The sequence below is a fragment of the Apodemus sylvaticus genome, chromosome 11 (assembly GCF_947179515.1).
Source record: "Apodemus sylvaticus chromosome 11, mApoSyl1.1, whole genome shotgun sequence".
NCBI classification, from domain to species: domain Eukaryota; kingdom Metazoa; phylum Chordata; class Mammalia; order Rodentia; family Muridae; genus Apodemus; species Apodemus sylvaticus.
In genome coordinates, this window is record NC_067482.1 from 57,894,226 (window position 1) to 57,916,097 (window position 21,872).

The 21,872-nt window shown below is 44.7% G+C and overlaps 1 protein-coding gene across 2 annotated transcripts in view; it reads left to right on the forward strand.

Moving 5' to 3' along the window:
* Nucleotides 1-21,872, forward strand: part of Sepsecs (Sep (O-phosphoserine) tRNA:Sec (selenocysteine) tRNA synthase) — a 64,422-nt gene that overhangs the window by 11,685 nt on the left and 30,865 nt on the right. Inside the window, exon 1 of one of the 2 annotated variants that reach the window (XM_052199345.1) lies at nucleotides 21,222-21,380. The exons of the other annotated variant lie outside the window; for it this stretch is intronic. Within the exon in view, the coding sequence (XP_052055305.1) occupies nucleotides 21,267-21,380 (114 nt within the window). The 5' untranslated portion in view covers nucleotides 21,222-21,266. Of the gene's footprint in view, nucleotides 1-21,221; nucleotides 21,381-21,872 lie in introns of those variants that run through there. 2 annotated transcript variants of the gene reach the window in all.

Here is a 21,872-nt window from a genome sequence, read left to right on the forward strand (position 1 = left end):
AATAAAAATAAAAATAAAAATAATAAAAGAAATAAGTCCAGGCTTGCCCAATATTGGTACAGGAAATGCAGAACAAATTAAATGGTGACTCTTCAACCGGTATATATAATGGTGGCATCATGTTATTTTTGAGTGATGCCTTGAGATTTTAGGTAGTCACTATAAATATATAAACAAGCTTCATCCTGGCTATGCCACCAGGATGCAGCTTGTTTTCCTGTTTACAAACCATGTTTGATTGGCTATTTTGGCACTTCATTTGCTGTGTAATTGCTAGGAAAAGGTGTCAAATGCTGTTACTTATCAGGAAAATGACAATTCACTACACAGTAATGGACAAGTCGAGAAGACTGACTGACACTTCTAAATGTTGACAAGGATACAGTACAACTGAAATCTGTCGCACGTTGCTGGTGAGAATACAGAAATGGCAGTGACTATCAAACTGGATGACATCCGGTTTCGTCTGTTGGTTTTGGCCTGGGGATTGAACCCAGAGCCTCATGTGCGGTGAGCTAGCACCAAGCTACATCCTCAGCTCTGACATTATCTTTAAAAGTTAGATTTGTTGCTATGCAGTCCTGAAATTCTACTTCCAGTTATCTACACACAGGAGATAAAAACTAGCTCAACAGGAATGCATGCATAGCAACTTTATTATCACAGCCCCAAGTGGAAATAACTAAATGTCCATCACTGTTGCACAGGTAAACGAAGTGTAACAGATCCACACCATGCAAAACCACCTATCAGAAGCACAGAACAGCTCAGTGGCTGAGCAAATGCCCAGAAATGCCAGGCTCCAAGGCCAGAACTGCAAACAAACTGACAGCAAGAAGTCCTCTCATAAAAAATAAATAAATAAATAAATAAATAAATAAATAAAAGCTGTGTTGACATAGATAAAAACCAATATATCTCAAAGGTATGACTTTAAGAGAAAACTCAATCAGAAAAAAATTCTGTACAGCGTAAGTCTTTATATGTAAAGCTACAATAGCTGGATATGGTGATACATTGGAGGTGGAGGCAGGAGAATTAGGAGTTCAAGGTTATCTTCAGCTACATCGTGACTTTGAGAGCTGCTGGGGATACATAAGACCCTGTCTCAAAATTAAATCAAGCCTTCGAACAAACAAATAAAAACCTATGATAGCGGCCAGGCATTGGTGGCGCACGCCTTTAAGCCCAGCACTTGGGAGGCAGAGGCAGGTGGATTTCTGAGTTCGAGGCCAGCCTGGTCTACAAAGTGAGTTCCAGGACAGCCAGGGCTACACAGAGAAACCCTGTCTCAAACAAAACAAAACAAAACAAAACAAAACAAAAACTTATGATAGCAAAGAGCAGATCAGTGGTTGCCCTCAGCCGAAGTCAGGAGACTAAATTTCTTCTAGTCAGTTTTTTGTTACTGCATCAGGTGCTAGAGATAAATTATGAAGAGTAAGCATTCGAGGCTCACAGTATGGGAGGGTCCAATACGATCGGCCACTGCACGTGGCTGGGAGCAAGAGAACAAAGATGAAGGGAAGACATCCCACAATTCCCTTTGAGAACATTTCCCCAATGACCTAAAACCTTTTATGAGGTTTCATTTTTTTTTTTTTTTAAGGATTCTGAAGAAAATATAAGGCCAAAAATACGAAGCAAACCCCTCCAATCTCTGGTAATCTGACCCTGACTGGGTCTGATCCCTGTAGGATCAATTAAAACTGATTTTCCTAGTGCCTCACTCCAAATGGCCAGTCTCAGGAAAGACAAATGGTGTCAGAAACTTTACTACCTGACAAGAGAAGCTGCCTACTTCAAGTACAAAGCCTGGGAATCAATGACAGGTAACTTTATTTAGCTGCTGTAAAAAGGACTCTATTCCCCTCAGGCAGCGTCCTTTCTCTCTCTCTCTCTCTCTCTCTCTCTCTCTCTCTCTCTCTCTCTCTCTCTCTCTCTCTCTCTCTCTCTCTCTCATCTTCCAATAGCTAGGAACCAAACATTTAATACATGAACCTTTGAGGGACTGACTAGATCCATAGATATACTGATAGGAGCAAAGTTTCTTCCAATTTGGATTTTTTTTTGCTGAAGTATTAATTAACAAGTGTGTGTGTGTGTGTGTGTGTGTGTTCATAAATGTGTGGAGGTCACATTAGGTTCTCTCCTTCCACTATGTGGGCTTTGGAGATTAAATTCAGGTGAGCATTTCTGGTGACATGTGACTTTACCTGTTTGAGGCATCTTGCCGGCCCTGAAGTATATATTTTTTGTATGCAACATCAGCACTGTCACAATAGCTTTTGATTCAGTTTTTCTGCATATGTATAAAGATATTTACAAATTCTGGCAAGTACAGTTTGTTTTGGGCAGCTAAAATTATGAATTTTCATAGAAGGTAATTATGAGTTAGGTATGTGCCACATTTACTTGTAGGCCTATCTTTTTAGGAAAAATACCAAATTTTTCAAAATTTGTATTTGTATTGGAACCACAAAAATCCCTCATTTTCTTCAGTCTTGACTCCATTTATTTAACCTTCAAAAAACAAAATTTTAAAAGAAAACCTTTGATTTTATGGACTAGATGGGAAAAACATGAACAGTAATCAAGATGAGCTGGTTTTCTATCTGAGGCGAAGAATAGTGACATGCATCTGACACCAGTGACCTGTAGGGATTTTGTTGTGTTTACTGTTTTCAGACAGGATCTTGACATATAGCCTAGGTTGGCTTTGAACTCATGATCCTCCTGCTCCTGCCCCCAAATGCTGGCACAGGCCATCATGCTCTCTAGGTTTTTCTTCTTCTTCCCATATATGCGACCACTTTTTCTCCATATCCACAAGAACAGAGACACCTATGACTGAATGACAGACAAGTTCTCCCACTGCAGCTTCCCATTCTGAATGTCATACTGGAGGTCTTCACACTTCTGCATACAAGTCTTTGTTAGAGATAAGTGTTATGCAATTTTCTCCAGACTGTGGCTTCCTGTTCATTTCCTTAGTTGTGTTTTTTAAGAGTAGGTGTTTAGAATCGTGAAACAGGCAAATAAAACAGGCTAATTTTACCCTTAATACTTTTGGTGTCCTGTCGAAAATGAGTTATTTTCTTTAAAAGAAATGTTTACTCTTTGTGTGTTTGTGTGTGTATGTGTGCACACGCGCCATCAGATCTAGAGCTCCGGGTGGTTGTGAGCTGCCTGACATGGGTGTTAGGAACTTTCCGGTCTTCTGGAAAGAGGAGGAAGCACTCTTGAGCCATTCTCAACCCCCAAAGGAAGACACTTTCTTAAAAGCACTTGGTGATCACAGTATTAATTGTGATGGAGTCTGGGGTGTAATTTTTTTCTTTTAAAATTGGTGCTTTGTGTATTTGGTAAGAAAATTTGCCTGCCCCAAGGTTAGAAAGCCATTGTCCTACCTTATTTTCTAAAGTACTATAATTCTGTTTGGGTATATGTTTAATCTCCAATTACTGTTGGTGACTAATGTGAAATAGGGGTTGAGTAGTGAATTCTAACCCAGCCCAAGCACTTTATTTACTGTGTGTGTCTCATTTACATATCTGCAAAGGCTTGCAAATCTGCCTCTGAGAGTAAACATTGAGTTAAATAAGTCAATAGAATTTGTCACACAGTAGGTTTTGAATAATCAGTTCAATCAACATCATCTTTGATTTTAGCACATCCTTGGAAAATGATCCAAAATCATCCTCCTGTTCATTTTCCTCCTGTTCCAACTATTAGTCAAGACCCCCCAGTTATTATTGATACAGATCCTCGCGCTGCCCTCAGAGTCCCATGATGCCACTTGGTACACATTGCATCAGCTCTTGGGGGTTGTTGTCCTGTTTGTCCTGTTAAGATGAAGCTTGATGAGAGTATAGGACCAATGTGCCCGGGGGCGGTGGTGGGGGTGGGGGTGGGGTGGCTGGCTAGTGCTGAGACTTAGGTCCTTAGACAGAGTTCGACGCCCACCACCCTTCCTAACTTTACACACCACCCTTCCTAACTTTACAGTTGGACTTGACATTTAACCTGGACTTTGAACATGCTATGATCTGTGGCTCTCTCTACCTGGAGAGTGATGCTGTCAGTGGTGATGCGCTGAGCCTCGGGTGCCTCTGACGCCTGTACTCCTCAGTCACATCATTTATTACTTTCCTCTTTTCTCTCCATTAGTGGCTCATACCTAGTGAAGTACAGACCTCCAGAAGGATTTGAAAATGCATGGGTGGAGAGGTACAGTTTATACCAACTGGTCCTGGGTGGGCAAGACTCAATGAAGAAAAAAGAAAAGAAAAGAAACCCTGCAAGACCCTTAGGATAAATCTTACAGATCTGGCTGCCAGGAGTTCTCCCTCCAAAATGTTGACTGAATCCTGATTATCTCTAGACCCATTTCAACTTGACTCCTCCTCTAGACTTTGTGGGGTCAGAAAGTAGTTAGACTGTGGGAGTCAGGCTGGAGCAAGAATGGAGTTCAGACATGTCCAGTCCTGGAAAACCTTGTCTGCAGGAGTAGGACTGCTTCCTCCTTGCTCTGGGCCTGCATGACCCAGTGCACATAAGCCTCGTGACCCCCATCTCTGCCACCCTTGAGGTGCTCACATAACCCGGTGGCCAGCTTCCAGGCTGAACGTCCTCTTTCCCTATAAGGACATGTCCAACACGAACTTGGAATTCCTCTTCATGCAAATGAAGCATCCCCAGCACCTCAGCCCCAGCCAATAATGTAAGCTCAGCCCCAAACCCCTACATACCTCCCAAGGTGTTCTCCTTGTTCACCACTGATAAAGAACTGTTTCACTGAAAACCATCTTTGGAGAAGGCTGTTCCGTACTCACACAGACCAAGTTCCTGTCTCACCCGCCTGCCCAGCTAAGCTTCATTCCTTCGAGCCCAGCCTCCTGTACAATGGTGCCTGGAACCCCAAGTTGGCAAGACTCGGGGTGCCCCAGCCTCAGGTCACCTCTCTGCAGAAGGCACTTCTGTTTGCCTGCCTTCCTTCTCTTCTTGGTATAAAAGCCTGTCAGGGAACTCTGGAGGTACTTGGGCCTTGGGAAGCAAGTCTGCAGGTGAACTCTATCCAGCATTGCAAGAGCACAGTGCTGCATTTGCTGAGCCACCCAGTGCAAAATAAATAAATAAATAAATAAATAAATAAATAAATAAATAAAATAAAATAAATAAAAAATAAAAAAAAGATTTAGTTGGTTGAGCTGTTTAGATTCCCTTAGAAGTTATATCGGAGAGAGAAATAAACAGTGGCTCTTCTCTCTCTCTCTCTCTCTCTCTCTCTCTCTCTCTCTCTCGCTCTCTGTGTGTGTGTGTGTGTGTGTTGTATGTACGTATGTATGTATGTATGCTGCCTGTGAGAGAGCTTCGAGCAGGGGTGGTGATATTTGCAATTTCACCAGTATCTGACCCTTGCCTGGAGCTCAGGATAGCCACAGAGTCAGGAAAGAGCAAAAAACAAACCTCCAGCTAGCACGCCATCCTCCTCTGACAGCCACTGTGATTCATGTGCCAGGCCATTAATCCAGTAAGGAACCACTGGACAGACAGAACAAAACCAGGAACCTGTGAGAGCCGTCGGTCATTCCTCCTGGCATCTTTGTGTGTTTGAAAGTGAAGGGTATTCCAGGAGTATGTAGAAAGTACCCGGAACTCCAGTCTCCAATAGCACCCTGGGAAATTTGATTCTACTGCTAATAAATTGAGGACTTATTATATACAAGTGGCTAGGCTGGCACAGGGATGAATAGAAAGACTGGAGTTGATTCTTAGGAGATCAAAACTGGAGAGACTCTCAAGTTCTGATTTTTCTTGCTTTGTTCTCAGCAGGTCCTGAAAAGCAACCCTTAATGAATCCTCCAGACCTCCTTAATGAATCCCCAGGCTGGTGCCTCTTCCCTGCTACCTGGACTAATCCTGCCTCATTTTCTGTTTTTTAGCACTGAGGATCGAATCAGCCTTGCAGACCCTGGGTATACAGCTGAACTGCATCCCAGGTCTTCTTGTCCTGTTCTTATCTAGAAGTGAACCCCAGCAGATGTTCCTTCCTAAAAGCAATACAATCTATCATGTTAACTGGTAGGAAGATGTTTCCCTCTGGTTTTAACTCAAGCTCCTTACTAAGGCCCTTCACTTCTTCACCCTGCTGGCTGCCCCAGCCTGCCCATAGTGGAGTTCTCTAATCCAGGCATCCTCTTGCTGGTTTCTAGGTGTATTAGCTTCTTTTCCTGTTGCCATAATAAAATATCTTGACAAAAACAACTTAAGGGAGAATGAGTCTCTTCTGGCTCACAACTCAATGTCACAGTCCATCATCAAGGGGAAGTCACATTGTCAGGAGCTCCAGGCAGCTACTTAGGTCAAGAAGCAGAGAGCAAGTGCTCAGCTCATTTTCTGGTTTACTTGCAGCCTAGGGAATGGCAGGCAGTACGCGGTGGCAGTGAGCAAACCTTCTCATTCCAGGAACCTAATCACGATAATCCCTGAAGGCATGTCTGGAGGCTTGCCTCCCAGGTGATTCCAGATTTCATTCAGCTGACACCAGAGACTAAAGATCATACTGGATCTCTATGTTCCAAGCAGCTGTTCCCCCTACACTATGCCCCTAACCCTCATTCTGCTAGCTAAGACTTCCAGACACACACCCAGCCCCATCTTCTCTTACTGCACTCTGGGTGAAGGTGTCTCCCACCTGTTCTTTCTCCTCTATCAGGTGCACAATGCCTGAGTCCTACTTGTTTCAGCGAACCAGACAACAAGAGCTTGGATTCCTCTTTGTCCACTCAGCACCTGGTGGAGTCCCAGGCACCTGCTCCATGCCCAGTGTTTGCTGACTGGACTTGAATGAGTGCTCCTGCAAGGTCATAATAAATAAGACAAGAATGGCTTATTCAGGGACAGCTGCAGTGTGCATTTATCTCTATGTAATCCCTGCTTTGCTTCTAAAACTGCACTTAGAAAAATTGTCATGGGCAATTGAACACCTCATCGTTCCTGACTGATGTATGGGAGTGGTGCGTTCTCAGGAAGGAGACAAGGTTTATTATCTGCGAGGAAATCAAAACACAACTCTTTGGTGTGATGCTGCCTCTCAGCGATATGAACACTGGTGTTCAAGTGACACATGCATAGAAGGTATATGTCCTAGCAGATTGAATATTTACATAAGTACGAGAGTTTACAATTTTGTGGTTTCCTTAACCCCTTTGCCTTATTTTGACTGAACAGATTAAAAATCCATTTCCACGGCCTGCTATAAAAAGAATGCCACAAGTTTGGTAGTTAAAGACCTAGTCTCTGGGGCTGCAGGGATGGCTCAGCATCAAGAACGCTTTGTGGGCCTGAGTTCAGTTCCCAACATCTCGGTGGAGCAGCTCCATACTCTCCTCTAGCGTCTGCTGAAGGGCAACTACCCACCCGTGGCAGATACTCACACATACGTGTACACTCAAAGAAACAAACAAGCAAACTGTCCTTTCACAATTCTGGAGGCCAGAGATCAAAAATCAAGGTGCCAACAGTCTGTCTCATCCCATGAAGGTTCTAAGAGATTCTTTTCCAGCTTTGGTGACTTCAGACAGTCTTTGGCCTATGACAGCATCACTCTAGTATTTATGTTTTACAGGACTTTCTCCTCTTCTGTTCTCACAGGGATACTTGGCATTGGACTAAGGTAATTATCGGAATAGCACAGAGTGACCTAATCTCGAGACACTTAATTATGTTTGTAAAGAGTTGGGTTTTTTCCAAGTGAGGTTATGCTGATGTAAACGTAGTTTGAGGGCCACAATTCACCCCTCTATCAGTAGTCAATTTTTTTTTTTTTTGAGACATGGTTCCCAGCCCAAGCTGATCTAGAACTCCCTGTTTATCTGAGGATGACTTAAGCATCTTACTGGCGAAGAGCTACCTAGCTTACTTAAAGAGTGGTGGTCTTCGGTTTGGAAGTTGGGAAGCCTGTATTGTCGGTTGTAAATAAGGACGTCACCTACTGGTTGCTAATCTTCTCACAAGGCAGGGCTTAGAGGTGACTCTGAATGCGGAAAAAGACAAAGCATCACAAGTAAGAAACAGGAGCTTATGTGCCTGTCAGCACATTCAACAACACAAACAGCTGTTCAGACATGGCTCCCTTTCAGACTTGAGTGGCAGCTTACTTACCTGTCAACGTGGGGACTCACGTACGCCTTCACTTAATGAACCACTATTATTTGTTCCTCCTCTAGGTGACAGCAGCTGGGAATATAATGGCAAGCCAGCAGGATCATGATCCCTTTCAGTTATCAATTTCCTTTTGTTGAATTGTTACATGGGTAGAAGGCACTAATTCAATATAGGGTCTCCTATAGCAGTTAGCTTTATTACTAGCCTTAAACCCTGTTTAAGATCCAAATGTCCAGTTACAGCAAGATGACTGGCACTTGGTCTTGTTTGTTGAAGATCTCTAGCTCTGAGGTAGCTGTGGGACTGCCGGGTCTTCCGTTCTGCTACTTTCCCCATCCTCATCTAGCTCAGGTAACTCTTCACACCTCAACCGTGATCAAATCTCTGCATTTTCAAAGCAAAAAGAAGGAGGGGAACATTCTGAATTCTAATTCTGAAAATGGCCCTGTCAGACCTCAAACTTTCTTAGACCAAAGCTGTTCTTTCCCTTGGTATTGGGAAACATTGTTTAGGTCTCACGATTTTTTTTAAAAAAGTGTATTAATTTTGTATGTATGCGTGTTTTACCTGTCTGTCCGTCTGTCTGTCTGTCTGTCTGTCTGTGTACCCCCTGCCTACTTGGAGTCTCAGATGGTTGTAACCTTCCATGCGGATGCTGGGGTTGCACTTTCTGGTCCTTTGCACGAGCAGTACGTGGTCTTAACTTCTGAGCCAACTCTTTAGCCCAGGTCTTGGGATTGTTAAGCCCAAACACAAGTGTCCTCCCTGCTTCTTATCTGCTGTGTCCTCTGTCCAAGGGCAATAGGTTGGAGAACACTAGAAAGGTTTACCCTATACAGATGTTATTACAATGTTTTCCTGAATACACAGTATATATAAAGATGCATCATTCAGAAGTGTATGGTTTTTAAGAACCCAAATACAACATTGTTTCACCTGGGCTTGGAATTTTCTTTGATGTTTTTATCACCAGCCATTCGCCTGCTCCCTCATACTTCAACTCTATTGCTCCCAACATCGTGAGGTGTTCCTAAGCTCTAAAGAAATTGGGATGTATTTTTCAAAAGTACATTTTCCGATGTTCAAGAAATGTTGTGCCCCCTCCCTGTCCCCCTCCCCCACCATTTGCCTAGGGGCAGATGATTTAAAGCTCTCCCCATGATAAGTGGGTACCTGGAAAGCTGATGTGCCAGCCCCCGAAGTTGTTATTGCATAGTGCTACTTCAGAGGAGGAAGCTAGTTAGGGGAATGTTTTCCTTCTAACATTTTATGTCTGCTGGAGTAAGCCAAAACACCCAGTGTTCTTTGTATTTGAAGGTGACACCAGGACCAGCTCGGCTGTCAGGTGCTGTCAGTCCCCAGCTTTGGAAGCCATGTGTCATCGTGCTTCTGGTTTACTCAGCATGTCTCTGAAGCACGGCTGGGCTGTCTCTTCCACAGCTCACTGTTCAGGCAAATTGCACTATTTCAGCAGGAAGTCAGCTAACTACTTAAAAGCTAGCGGGACAGTCCTTTTCCTTGTTGAAGATTTAAGCCTCTGCTTTCCAAAGTGTTTCTCAAAGAAACAGCATCAACATCCCCTGGGGGGGGGTGGGGGGGTGTCACAGTAGAGGGTAGATTCCAGTGCCTCATCTGCAGACCAATGGACTCTGAAACTCTGGAAACAGACTCAGGTGAACTGCACTTGAAACAAGGTCCCATGGTGACCCCTCTGCCCTGATGGGCCTGATGCCTGAGTTGAGGGTTTCCACGCTCAGCACCCCTGCTTGGCTGACTCATCTGTCTCTGTTTGCACATGTGTCATCAACAATCTTCAGACGCCAGTTGCCAGTGTGTCCACAGGGAAGGCACAGTCATCCGATGTAAACCTTCCTCCCAACACTTCTCCCTTTAAATAAAACCCTGTACAGTCAAATCATGTCTCCCTAAAGGACTAGGTAGATCCTGAAAGCAACCATACTCCAAAGGTAAATGTATTCCGAAAGAAGACAAGTTTGAATAGTGAGAACTAAATTATGTGTAATCTTCAACAGCAAGAGAAAAAAACCTTTCAATTTGGGGAATGGAGACCTTTCCTGATGGATATTAAGAAAACACAAACAATGTCCTGCTAGGATCTTCCTTCTGGGATGAAGTGGACTCCGGGTCCAAGCAGGGCACGTTGCTCTGCCCTCTGCTTCCTTAGATGCCAGCCTCTTGCTCAGAACTTTTCTCCCAACCACAGCCACAATTCAGTTCAACCAGTCAACCAGTGTGTGTGTGTGTGTGTGTATGTGTGTGTGAGAGAGAGAGAGAAAGAGAGAGAGAGAGGGGGGGAGTGCTGTTTTGGGGGGGTTTGTTTGTTTGCTTGTTTGTTTAGACAGGGCATCTTAGCTGCCTAGCAAGTCCTATATATTCACATGTCCCTGTGAATATGTCCCCAGTGCTGGAGCTTGTGCGACCATGACTGGCTTTTTATATAAGTTCATAGGGACTGAACTAGGTCCTCACAAGTACTGAACTGCTATCATTCAATCCTCTAATGCTCTTTTTTTAATCTTCTTATTTTGTGTAATTATAGATTTGTAGAGATCTCCATCTTCCTCAATAGAAATTGGTGTGATTGTCATATCATGTCAAAGTCAGGAAACAGATACCGGTCATTAGAATGAGCTACATGGAGTATTAGTTTTTACCAGTGTTGTGTGCACATATGTGTGGTGTGTTCTTCGCAATTTTATCAAAGTTGTAGATGAGGGGAACCACCAAAGGTCTGCTTCCTACCCTCGCCCTTTCATTTCCACCCCCCCCCCCTGCTTAGCACAGTCTAATCTATTTTCCATCCCTGTAACTCCACACAATCATTTTAATAGCATTTTAATAGCCTTGAGGCAAACTCCAACCAAGCAGTGCTGCCTGCCCGGACCATCCAAGCATCTCTCAAGATACCAATTACGGTTTTTGTTAACACTCGTTACAAAGTTGCATAAAAATTTTAGTGGTCAAACTATAACTCCTAAAAGTGTTCTTCCTTGATGTATAATTTTGCTGAGTGTGTGGTTTTCAACCCTATCAATTCTGTGTCACAGGAGAAATATTCACACGGCAGCTCGAACAAAAGGTTAGTTTTTTTTCCTCAGAAGAATTGAAGGAAAATGTTTAGCAAGCATTTTGTCTTCCTTTATTTTGTTTGTTTGTTTGTTTGTTTGTTTTTGACAGGGTTTACTTTGTATAGCCTTGGCTGCCTTGGAACTATATCTGTAGACCAGGCTGGCTGGGAACTCGAGGGTGGACTTGCTTCTGTCTCTCGAGTGCTGGGATGAAAAGGCATGTGCCACCACCACCCATCTAACTTTTTCAATTTTGAAGTCAAGATCTCACTGCACACTTGCTGCGTAGCTGGGGCTGGCCTCGATCTCCTAATTTTTCTGCTTCCATTTCCTATGCTGAATTTACTGTCACGCGACTCTGCCCAGTCATTGTAAGCAGTTTTTAAAAATGCTATTTTTGTTTATGAACTTCCACACATGTTCCTGGTTATCGATGTAGTCCATTTTTGTTACAATGACAGAATATCAGAGACCATACATAGAATGAGGTGTAGTTTAGCCAGTGACTCTAGAGGCTGGGAAGTCAAAGGTTGAGAAGCCAGGTGTAGCAGGGGCTGGTGTTGACACACTGAAGTCCAGACATGACAAACAGTACTGCATGGGCAGTGGGATGCATACAAGAGATAGAGCGAAGTTGGTTTAAAACAGACCCCACACTGATAACCCATTAACCCATTAACCCACTAATCCACTAATCTTCAAATGGATTAATCCATTGATGAAGAGCAGAGCCCTCCCATCCTAATCCTCTCTTAATGGGTCTACCTCTTAATACCTAACAATAGGGATTACATTTTAAATATGAATGACAGTGGGGCCATTTGGACCATAGCAGTTATCATTAGCTTTCATCACAAACTCTAATATTACTTTTAAAACCTACAGATGAGGACAATCTGCAGTTTTCATTTCAGCAGAAGTTCCCATCGAGAACCTGGCTTCCACAAGAGGGTTTCTAAACAATGTTGCTCTCAAGAAAATTCTAAGCAACAGAGATGCTTAGAATTTTCCAGGATGCATCCTTATGGTTGCCGCCACCCACGACACACCTTGAAATCCTTGTACTTTATTTAGTTGTTGACTTTGGTGGTGCTGATGCTGGAGATCAAACCACAGGCAAGTGCGTGCTGAGCTGCACGGGCAGATTCTAGCACTTCCGGTTAAGCACACACACACACACACACACACACACACACACACACACACACACACAGCTTCCCTGTCTTGTTCCAGCTCCTCACTCATTTCCATCCTTTTCCTAGCCAGCACCCCCCTCCCCCGTGGGATAGCAATGGGCTCATCTAGACCAACTCTGGCCGGCCAGCCCCAGGGTTCCTGTTTCTGCCTCCAGCGCTCTGAGATGACAGAGGCTAGCCAGCACACCCAGCTTTAACAGTGCTGGAGCGCTTAGGTTCTCATGTTGGCCTGGCAAGCACTTCATGCACTGAGACATCACCCAAGGCCCACCAGCAAGCTCTCAGCATTTTTAAAAGGTACCTGAATTTGAAAGAAAGAAAGAAAGAAAAAAAAGAAGGAAAGAAAGAGAAAGAAAGAAAGAGGAAAAGGGAAAAGAAAAGGAAAAGGAAAGGAAACAGGCCTGCTCCTAGGTAAGGTAGAGGAGAAAGTTTATTGCAGATATGTGAGAGAGCACAGTTAGAGTCAGGGACATTTGGGAGAGTCCAGATGAGCCCATGACCAGACTGCACTGTGCCATGTAAAGAAGGGGAGAGGGGAGAGGGGAGAGGGGAGAAGGGAGAAAGGGGAGCCTGGTGCAGCAGCCAGGAGACCCAAAGATACAAAGAGAACAGGTAACCAAAATGCTTGGGAAGAGCACCCCAGAGCCCTGGACCACCATGGTATGTGATGTAGGCAACTCAGCCATTTGTCCCGGGTTTGAAACCTAAGACTACCCTAAAATACAGTGGCTTAAAAATAATGACCACCTTTCATTTTGGTCACAGCTCTGGCCTGGGCTCCATTCTGCTTTTTTTTTTTTTTTTTACTGCTCCTGACCAGACTCACCAGTGCGTCTGAGGTCAGCTCTAGGAAACTAGGGTGCTGTGACTGTCAGTGCTACCTGTTGACTGAGACATTACAAAAGTGTGTGTGTGTGTGGGGGGGGGCATATGTTTCCCATCATTCAACTGTCTAGAGCAGGTTTGTTCCCACGATGGCACAAAGATTTCAAGTGGGTCAGCGTCTACCCTTACGCGCAAGCTCTTTGTTTGATTCCACTTTCATCTTGTTGGTCAGACACAATGGCCTGGCCAGTGCCAGTGACTGAGTGGCACGGGGAACAGACTTGCCTAAGGACATAGATGAGAAGCAGGAAGCGCTTGCCACACTGGCTTTGAAATCTGAGGACACAGTTCAAGTTGGCCTTTGAAGCTGCCGGGAAAGGTCTGTCAGGCTCCTTGGTGCCACACGCCCTGGCTCTTTCGCTTCCCTCTTGCTGGAACTTCCCCCCCTCCCCCAGTCTTTGGCCAGACCCCTCGTGTGTTTAGAAATGCTTCCTTTATACTGGATGAAGGTTTTTAGTCATGTGCCACGACGCTTTACTCAGACCTTGTGAGCTCCCTACATTTCTTTTCCCACAGGAGACCAGCTATTTCTCAAGGGTTTTGCTCATTTTGCATACCTGGAAGGTCAAGCAAATACTAATTACTACTGGGTTGTATTTTTTTTCCACACAATGTATTTTAATCAGGTTTTTCTCACTTCTCCAATCCCCCACAACAACCTCTTCACTTCCTTACAAACCCAACTTTGGTCTCCTCTATCTCTTAAAAAAAATAAATAAATAAAACAAACTACATGCAGGTGTGGTAGTGCATGCATTTAATCCCAGCACTTGGCGGGCAGAATCAATCAGTTCAGATCTCTGAGGTTGAGACCAGCCTGATCTTAGTCCCAGGACTAAGGCTATAAAGAAACCATGTCTAAGAAAAACAAAAACAAAAACAAACCAAAACCCTAAGAATGAAAATCAAAACATGCCAGGCGGTGGTGGCACAGGCCTTTAATCCCAGCACTTGGGAGGCAAAGGCAGGCAGATTTCTGAGTTCGAGGCCAGCTTGGTCTTGTGAGTGAGTTCCAGGACAGCCAGGGCTACACAGAGAAACCCTGTTTCAAGAAACAAAACAAAACAAGAAAATCAAAACAAACAAAAAATCAGTAAGACAAGAAATGGCAAAACACAGCAGAAAGTTTACAAAACAAAATTAAATACCTACCACCATCACCACCACCACCACCACCACCATCACCACCACCATCACCACCACCACCACCACCACCACCACCACCACCATCACAACCACCACCACCACCACAAAACCTACCATGGAGTTCATTTTATGTTGTTCCTATACCTGAGCATGGGGGCCTCCCCCGAAGTGTGGTTGATATACCTGGTGAGGCTCCATAGAAGAAAATGGATTTCCTTTTTGCCAGCAGATATTGATTGCAAATAGCATGTGGGTTAAGGATAAGGGTGGGACTCCATGTTCATTTCCTTCTCTCTGGCGTGGACCTCTGCCGGGTTTGTGCATGCTGAGTTCACATGTCTATCTCTTCTGCTGTGTCTGGAAGACTTTCTTCCTTGGAGTCATCCATCACCTGTGGCTCTTCACAATTCTTGTGCCTCCTCCTCCACATAGATCCTGGAGCCTCAAGGGGAGGGGTCTGATGAAGACCTTCCATTTAGGATTGAGTGTTCTAAGGTTTCTCACTCTGCACACTGTCCAGTTACGGGACTCTGTGTTAATTCCCATATGATGCAAAAAGAAGTGTCTCTGATGACGGTTGATCGAGGCGCTGATCTATGGTCTAGCAGTATGTCATTAGGAGTCACTTTGTTGCTATGTCCCTTAGCAGAATAATAGTCTTAGGTGTTCCCCTAGGGCCTATGACCTGTCTGGTCTTAGGTTCTTGGCCTGATGGTAAGGCCCTATTGCTAAAGACAATATACACTTATGTCCTTCACATGGTCAAGTTGAACTGGTGCCTATTAGAACCTTCACCCCGACTAGTGCTGGAAGGTACTCTGCATGCTACCAGAGGGGGTGTGTAATCATCAATATCAGCCAGAAACAAAACCTGTGGCCTTCAACAGCGACCTGCTTGCAGAATATACTGGTACAATAATGGCACAAACATTATGGGAGTAACAGTGATGGCCGAAGAAATTCCATTTTGTGCTAGGATCCATCTTGGTATCCACTAGTCTTTTGTCTCTGACTCCAGCCCCTGGAAGATAAGTTCCCAGTTACTCTGACTTAATGACCCTCCCCCCAAAATGACAGCTATGACTATCTATCTACTTGCTATGATATGACTGGCTGCTCTTTTGGCTTCTGTAACTTGTTTACACAGATACCAGTGGTCGTTTTGCATCAGTTAACTTGGCAAAACAGACCAGTTTTTGCTGGCTTCAGTGTAGACACTGAAGGTCTTCTTGTATTCCCTTGTAAGAATCTTTTCCTTACCCTGCTTCTCACGGCAATCACAAATTTGGCTCACAGATTGTTCCTTCAGCTAGCAGCTGATCGATAAATCTTTTCATTATAATTAGACCAAGTCTGTGGTCTTTTCCCAGGGGTCACAAGTCCCATAACAGTAACCAACCACTTTTTACATGGATTTAAGGCCTACTCCACTAGATGGAACCCATACTTGGTACTGCTAGAGTAGTCAAGAACAAATCCCCACTATTTATATAGGCCTGTTATTTTATGCATTTTAAACTCTGTATAAAAAAGGCTATTCCTACTGATTCCTTTAAAGGACGGGGAACTGAAACACAGAGAAGTGAAATCACTTCCTCAAGATCATCTTTTGAACTCTCCACCTTTTGACCTTGAGCCTGGCTGTTTCAGTTAGGCAGCTAGTTGAATGAAAATAATTGTTTTCGATTAAGCCATGTATAGCTAAGTAAGAGTGCTTTTATGCATGTTTTGACTGTAAGTCTGGCTTTGTGGGAGTAGAAGACAATCAGAGGGCAGGGAATTACTGCCTCAACCTCAGATTTTGCACTAAGATTAATAGTTTAATTAGGGTAAAGTAGTTAAGAGATTGGGAGACAAAGTTTCAAATAGGTGTTAAAAACTTTTCAAATGCTAATTTGCAAGCAGTTCTGGCTGGATATGATGGGGCACATCTTAATCTCAGCACATAAGAAGCAGAGGCTGGTGTATTCCAGGCTCTAAGAGTTCCAGGACAGCCTGGTATATATAGTGAATTCTAGGCCAGCCAAGAGTACAAAGTGAGACCCTGTCTGAAAGAGAAACAGACACACTCACGCATATGTGAGCACACACACACACACACCACCACCACCACCACCCAAAAATAAATAAATGAAATAAAATAAAATAAAAAATAAAAAAACACAAAATAAAAAGGGGCATAGCTTAAGATTTTAAACTGGCCTTTGAGCTAAAAGAAACTGATTGAAGTTATTCCCCAAGGATGAAAGGAACCAATTTAAGCCCAATTAAAGTATATAAAGGCAGATTCATTGGGAAGCCACTGTAGGACAGGTTTACTGCTCCCAAGGAAGGGCAGGGAAGTGGCCCTGGGGAAGGGGAAGAGAAAGTGAGCACAGACAGGAAGAGAGAGATTCGGAGTGGGTTTGGGGGTGGGGTGGGGGGTGGAGGGACAACACACGATCAAAAAGTCTGGATTATATGAGGAAGAGCTTTTGGAAGAAGGGAAGGAAGCCCAGCCCTCGGCTGGAAAGTTCAGGGCAGAGGGTAGAGTCTGCCTGCTGTGCCTGTAACTGACAGGAACTGAGCGATGCTTGGAGAACCTGGAGTCATGCCCGCTTTAGTATGTAAAATATGCACTTCAGCCATCAGTTTACCCCAAGTCTGAACCCCAACACTGATGACAACAAATATGTAATTAGCCTCCCTGCGCCAAGCCCACCAAAACTAAAAGGTAAAACATACAGCCATAAGTGTGCTCTCATGTCAGACACCTAGTTTGGAACCACAGGAGAGCCTATAGCTGACTCCAGCAGTAATAGAATGTGGCTAAATACTTATTCTTTGGTTGATTGGAGAAAGCTGGGCACAATTTTTTGCTATTGCCCATTGCACAGTTAGTTTTAGTTTTAACAAATGCCTCAATGGCCAAAGACTCGAGGGGGCTCATTCTGAGTTCTCCTCCAGTCAGTCCCTTCTAGCGCATCCCTTCTAGCACAGTGTATTATCCTTAACCCCCCTCCCTTCCCGGCTTCGTTAGGCGGTTCCTTAGTCTTTCTTCTGGTTTCCCTGGTACTTTGTATGGAAAGTTGCTCTATGACAGGCCCTAACCTTAGGCTACTTCACCTAAGGCCTGAAGTGATTCTGTAGTTGTCAGGGAACAGACGCAGGCTTTCCTGGGGTCCTTTAGAAATCCGGCAGGCTCACTTGAATTGAGTCTCTACAACCAGCATTTCAAAGGGCTCAAAAAGAAAACAAAGGGCTGATGAATGTAAACAATAAAATGGAAATGGTCTATTTCCAAAACCAAAGATGACTTAATAGACCTACGTTTACTGCATCACAAAGAAGCTGGAGGCGTGCCTGCCCCCTGTGCTGTTAGGTTAGCTTAGGTGGAGACTCGGCGCAGAGTTAAAAAGTGCTCACTGCTCTTTCAGAGGAACTTATTTTAGTTTCCACTATCCAACATGGTCAGTTCCAATCCCCTGTAATGCCATGGATTAAACTCTTCTGACCCCTGGGGGCACCTGTACATGTAACGCCATGATTAGACTCTTCTGACCCCTTGGGGCACCCGTACAGGCATGCCATACATTCACATAGACAAAGTCATATCCACACAAATAAAAACTCTTTAAAAAAGAATGGAAAATTACAGCTTGCTCTATGACTAAGCCCACTTGTCAGAGAGAGGGGGGGAGGGAATGCCAAGCCCCAGGAAGATGGGGAATTCTGGGGGGGGGGGTTACACTGTATGTTTCACAAGCACCTAGCAGATACATGCAGATATGACTATGACAACCACTGTTCGGGCCAATCAGAATACCAGCCAATTTTCTTTCTGTCTGCGCTGATGCCCAATTTCTGTAGAAATGTATGCAGGGGAGTGGGAAAGTATAGTAGGAAATGTTTTAGGTGTGCCAGGACTGGGACTAATGATGATGGCCTTGGGAAGCTGAAGGCAGCTAATTAGACATGGGACATCTCATGTAACTGATTTGGGAAGAGGCCATCCTGAGTTGAGTAGGGGCAAAAATTGTACAGACATGTCTTGGAATCATAGTCCTAAAGTACAGGAAGTATCAGCTTGAAGCAAATTGGATTAGGTGTCCTCTCCAAGTGGAAGGTGGATTCACTGGGGGACACAGGGAGATAGATGGTGGGGACTGTGTGTGACTCATGACACGAGGTAGAAACCAAGGCTTTATATTAGCTGGGATACACATTTGGATCTCAACTAGTCATTTCCAGGTGGCAAGGATTTGGCCCATTACCCTACGAAGGTGATTGAATTCAAATTCAGAAACACTGTTGGTCTGATCAATATTGTAATAGTCTTCCCCCCCCACGCCCCCCGAGGGGGATGGACACCAGTGAAGTGATGATGCTGAATTGTTTATGATCATTTGCTCATATAATTGCAAGTGGGGGGCACCAGTTGAGAGATAGGGACAGTGACAGATGTCCTGTGGCAGCCACTGTGCCGAGCGAGGGAAGTGAGCGGCATTATAGAGAGTATGTCCTGGCCTACACCAACACAAGAGTGAAAGGGGCCCAAAGCGGCTCCACCTAAAATGGGAAGGACGGGAGAGGATTTTATAGTGAGTGCAAGTAGACGGGGACCTTGCCTGGAAAGGGAGTGGCCTACTCTGAGGCCATTGGCTTGGTCTGAAGGTCCCAGTCAGCCTACAGCTTTAGAAGATGGGCTGTTTCTGAAAGATCTCTTAAAAACCCTCAGTTTGTAGTATCTTCTTGGGTTAACTTTTCATGCTGACAGAATTTTGATCTGTTCTCTTTTCAGTTAAAAAACACCACTAGTACACAAAGCAGTGGGTTCCATACATACTTTGGATTTGGTCCTCCTCCATCCTCTTCCTCCCTCCCTCCCCTCCCTTTTCTCATCCCCTTCCTCCCTTCCTCCATCCCCTTGCTCCTTTCCTCCACCCCACCTCCCAGTGTTCCCAGTTTGCACTGCATGTGAGCATGCACTTTGTTACCCTCCTTTCCACATCTGTGACAGGGCCAGACAGTGCAGAGGTCCTTCCTCCTCCTATTCTTGCTGAGGCCATTTGACTAGAATTTGATCTTCTTGATAGAAATGAGTGACTTGGTCACTGTTCGGATTTTTTTTTTTTGACTCAGGTTAAAATAAAATCAGAACTTTCAGAGACTATACAGGCCGTATCTTTTGGCAAGGAAATACCATAGACCACCCTGAAAATGGACATACACTACCTAAGAGGCATTTTAAAAATCAATCTAAAAATGGTGACATGCCCACTGAGGTCATGGTTCAGCCCACGTTTGTGGATTTTCCCCAGACTACGGCGCAGGCAGGTTACAGTGATCCTCAGTTAACCTCAGTGATCTTTGGAAAGCTTCACAGCTCCTGTTGACTTGGGAGAGGAACCAGCTTGCCTGTGTTGCAATGAGTGGCTCCAGGAAGACTCGTGATATCCTTTTGAAGATATCTGATAGCCCTGAGCAAATGTCCCGGAGATTAGCTGAGCAAAAGGTCCAACCATTTCCCCCATCTTTTCTTTTCAAAGGCAGGGACTAAGTGCCGGTATTGGACAACAGTGCCTTTATAGCTGAAGGACCGTGACCTTTGCATGCAAAGGGATTGTTAATGGCTGAGGATGCTGGCTAGGCAGGGCTCTCTTGGAGCATTTTTCTTCCCCTCTTTTCACATCTCCCCTCTTTTCACATGAGCCTTTATTTTCACATGGCCACGAACCTATGAAATAGCGCAGAATCCTTTAACTTCTTGTCTATTTTTGTTGTGGCACCCAAAAAAGATGAGGAACTCTTCTGTCAAACATTTCAAAGTCATATAGAACTTGCAGGCCACGTTTTCTGACATGCAAGTGCATATGTTCTGCCATTGGTGAATTCCTCTATTTGGTAGATTACCACTATATTCTAAAGATACACTATTCATGGACAAGTATTAGTACAAAGTTCTTAAAGGAATTCTATAAATCTAAATGAAGTACAGAAAACTCTAGATCTCAGGTAAGATATGCATAAGGTTCCTCTTCCCATAGTACACTGATGAGTTGAATTATTGCAAATTACTTCATAATTTGAAATAAAAACAGTAACTATCATTGGGCAGTGGTGGCACACACCTTTAATCCCAGCACTCAGGAGGCAGAGGCAGGCGGGTTTCTGAGTTAGAGGCCAGCCTGGTCTACAGAGTGAGTTCCAGGATTGCCAGGGCTACACAGAGAAACCCTGTCTGGGAAAAAAAATAAGAAAAAGAAAGAGATTAACTATCTTGAAATAAATTTGCCACAGTAGCAGGGAGGACTCTATCCGTTAATAAGGTTGTCAGGAGTAGGAAATGCTGAAATATATCAAGGTATGGATGTAAGGTTGTGGAATCTGACACAATCTGAGGAAGACTCAAACAACATGACTGGAGCAGATCATAAATCATCATTTCTTGAGAAGCCCACATAATGGCCCTTAAGCCTTCTCTGCCCTCTCTTGAAGGACTAGTGTTCATGATTATAAGAGTTTACCTAGCCCAAGCCAACGCCCCTTTCCTATGCCAGAAACCCGCTAATCTTGCCATCTCTCTCATGAATACTCAGAGTTTTCAACTTCTTCCTAGATGGTTGTGGTGCTGGGGTTGGGGTGAGGGTATGGTGGGGGAGTGAAGGGCAACCAAGATGGCTCTGCGCATGCCCGGAAGCCGAAGGCGGAGGCCTAGGGTATTTTGGGTCCACCGCCGCCCCGTACCGTCTGGGCGGCGCGCTGCATCCTGGGCCTCGGCGTGTACTTAGTGGGCGCCGTCATGAACCCCGAGAGCTTCGCGGCTGGCGAGCGGAGGGTGTCTCCGGCTTACGTGAGGCAGGGCTGCGAGGCTCGGCGCGCACACGAGCACCTCATCCGGCTGCTTCTAGAGCAGGTATTCTGCTGCCTCGGCACTCGGCTCTGCGTCTGCAGGGAGGGGAGGGGCAGCGCGCTCCTCGCTGTGTGTGGAACTGTCAAAGTCCAAGGGTTTGGTCGCCTGCGCCACCCAGGGGGCGCGTGCTGTCCGGAAACCTTCTCCGGCGCCCGGGCCGCTCTCCGCCGGACCTGTCCGGCCTCGCTCCTTGACAGCAGTCCTGAACTTTAGTGCCCTCGAGATTTTGCCAGCCCCTAGTTTGAAAACTCAACTGAGGACGTCAGCTTTTCAGTTTCCCCAAGTCAACTGAGGTTTGAGAGTCCTCGCAAACTTCAGTGGCTGTATTACACTTATTCACAACTTCTAGTTGTAGTGAAGTAGAATGCGAGCGTTTGGCCAATTGGCAGTTCCTTCATAGCTGCTGAGTTTATTTCTGATGTGAGGAATCAAGGGTCATTAAAACGCACTAAAAAGAATCGAAGTACATCGATGTGGAGTTTTAGGGACCGATAA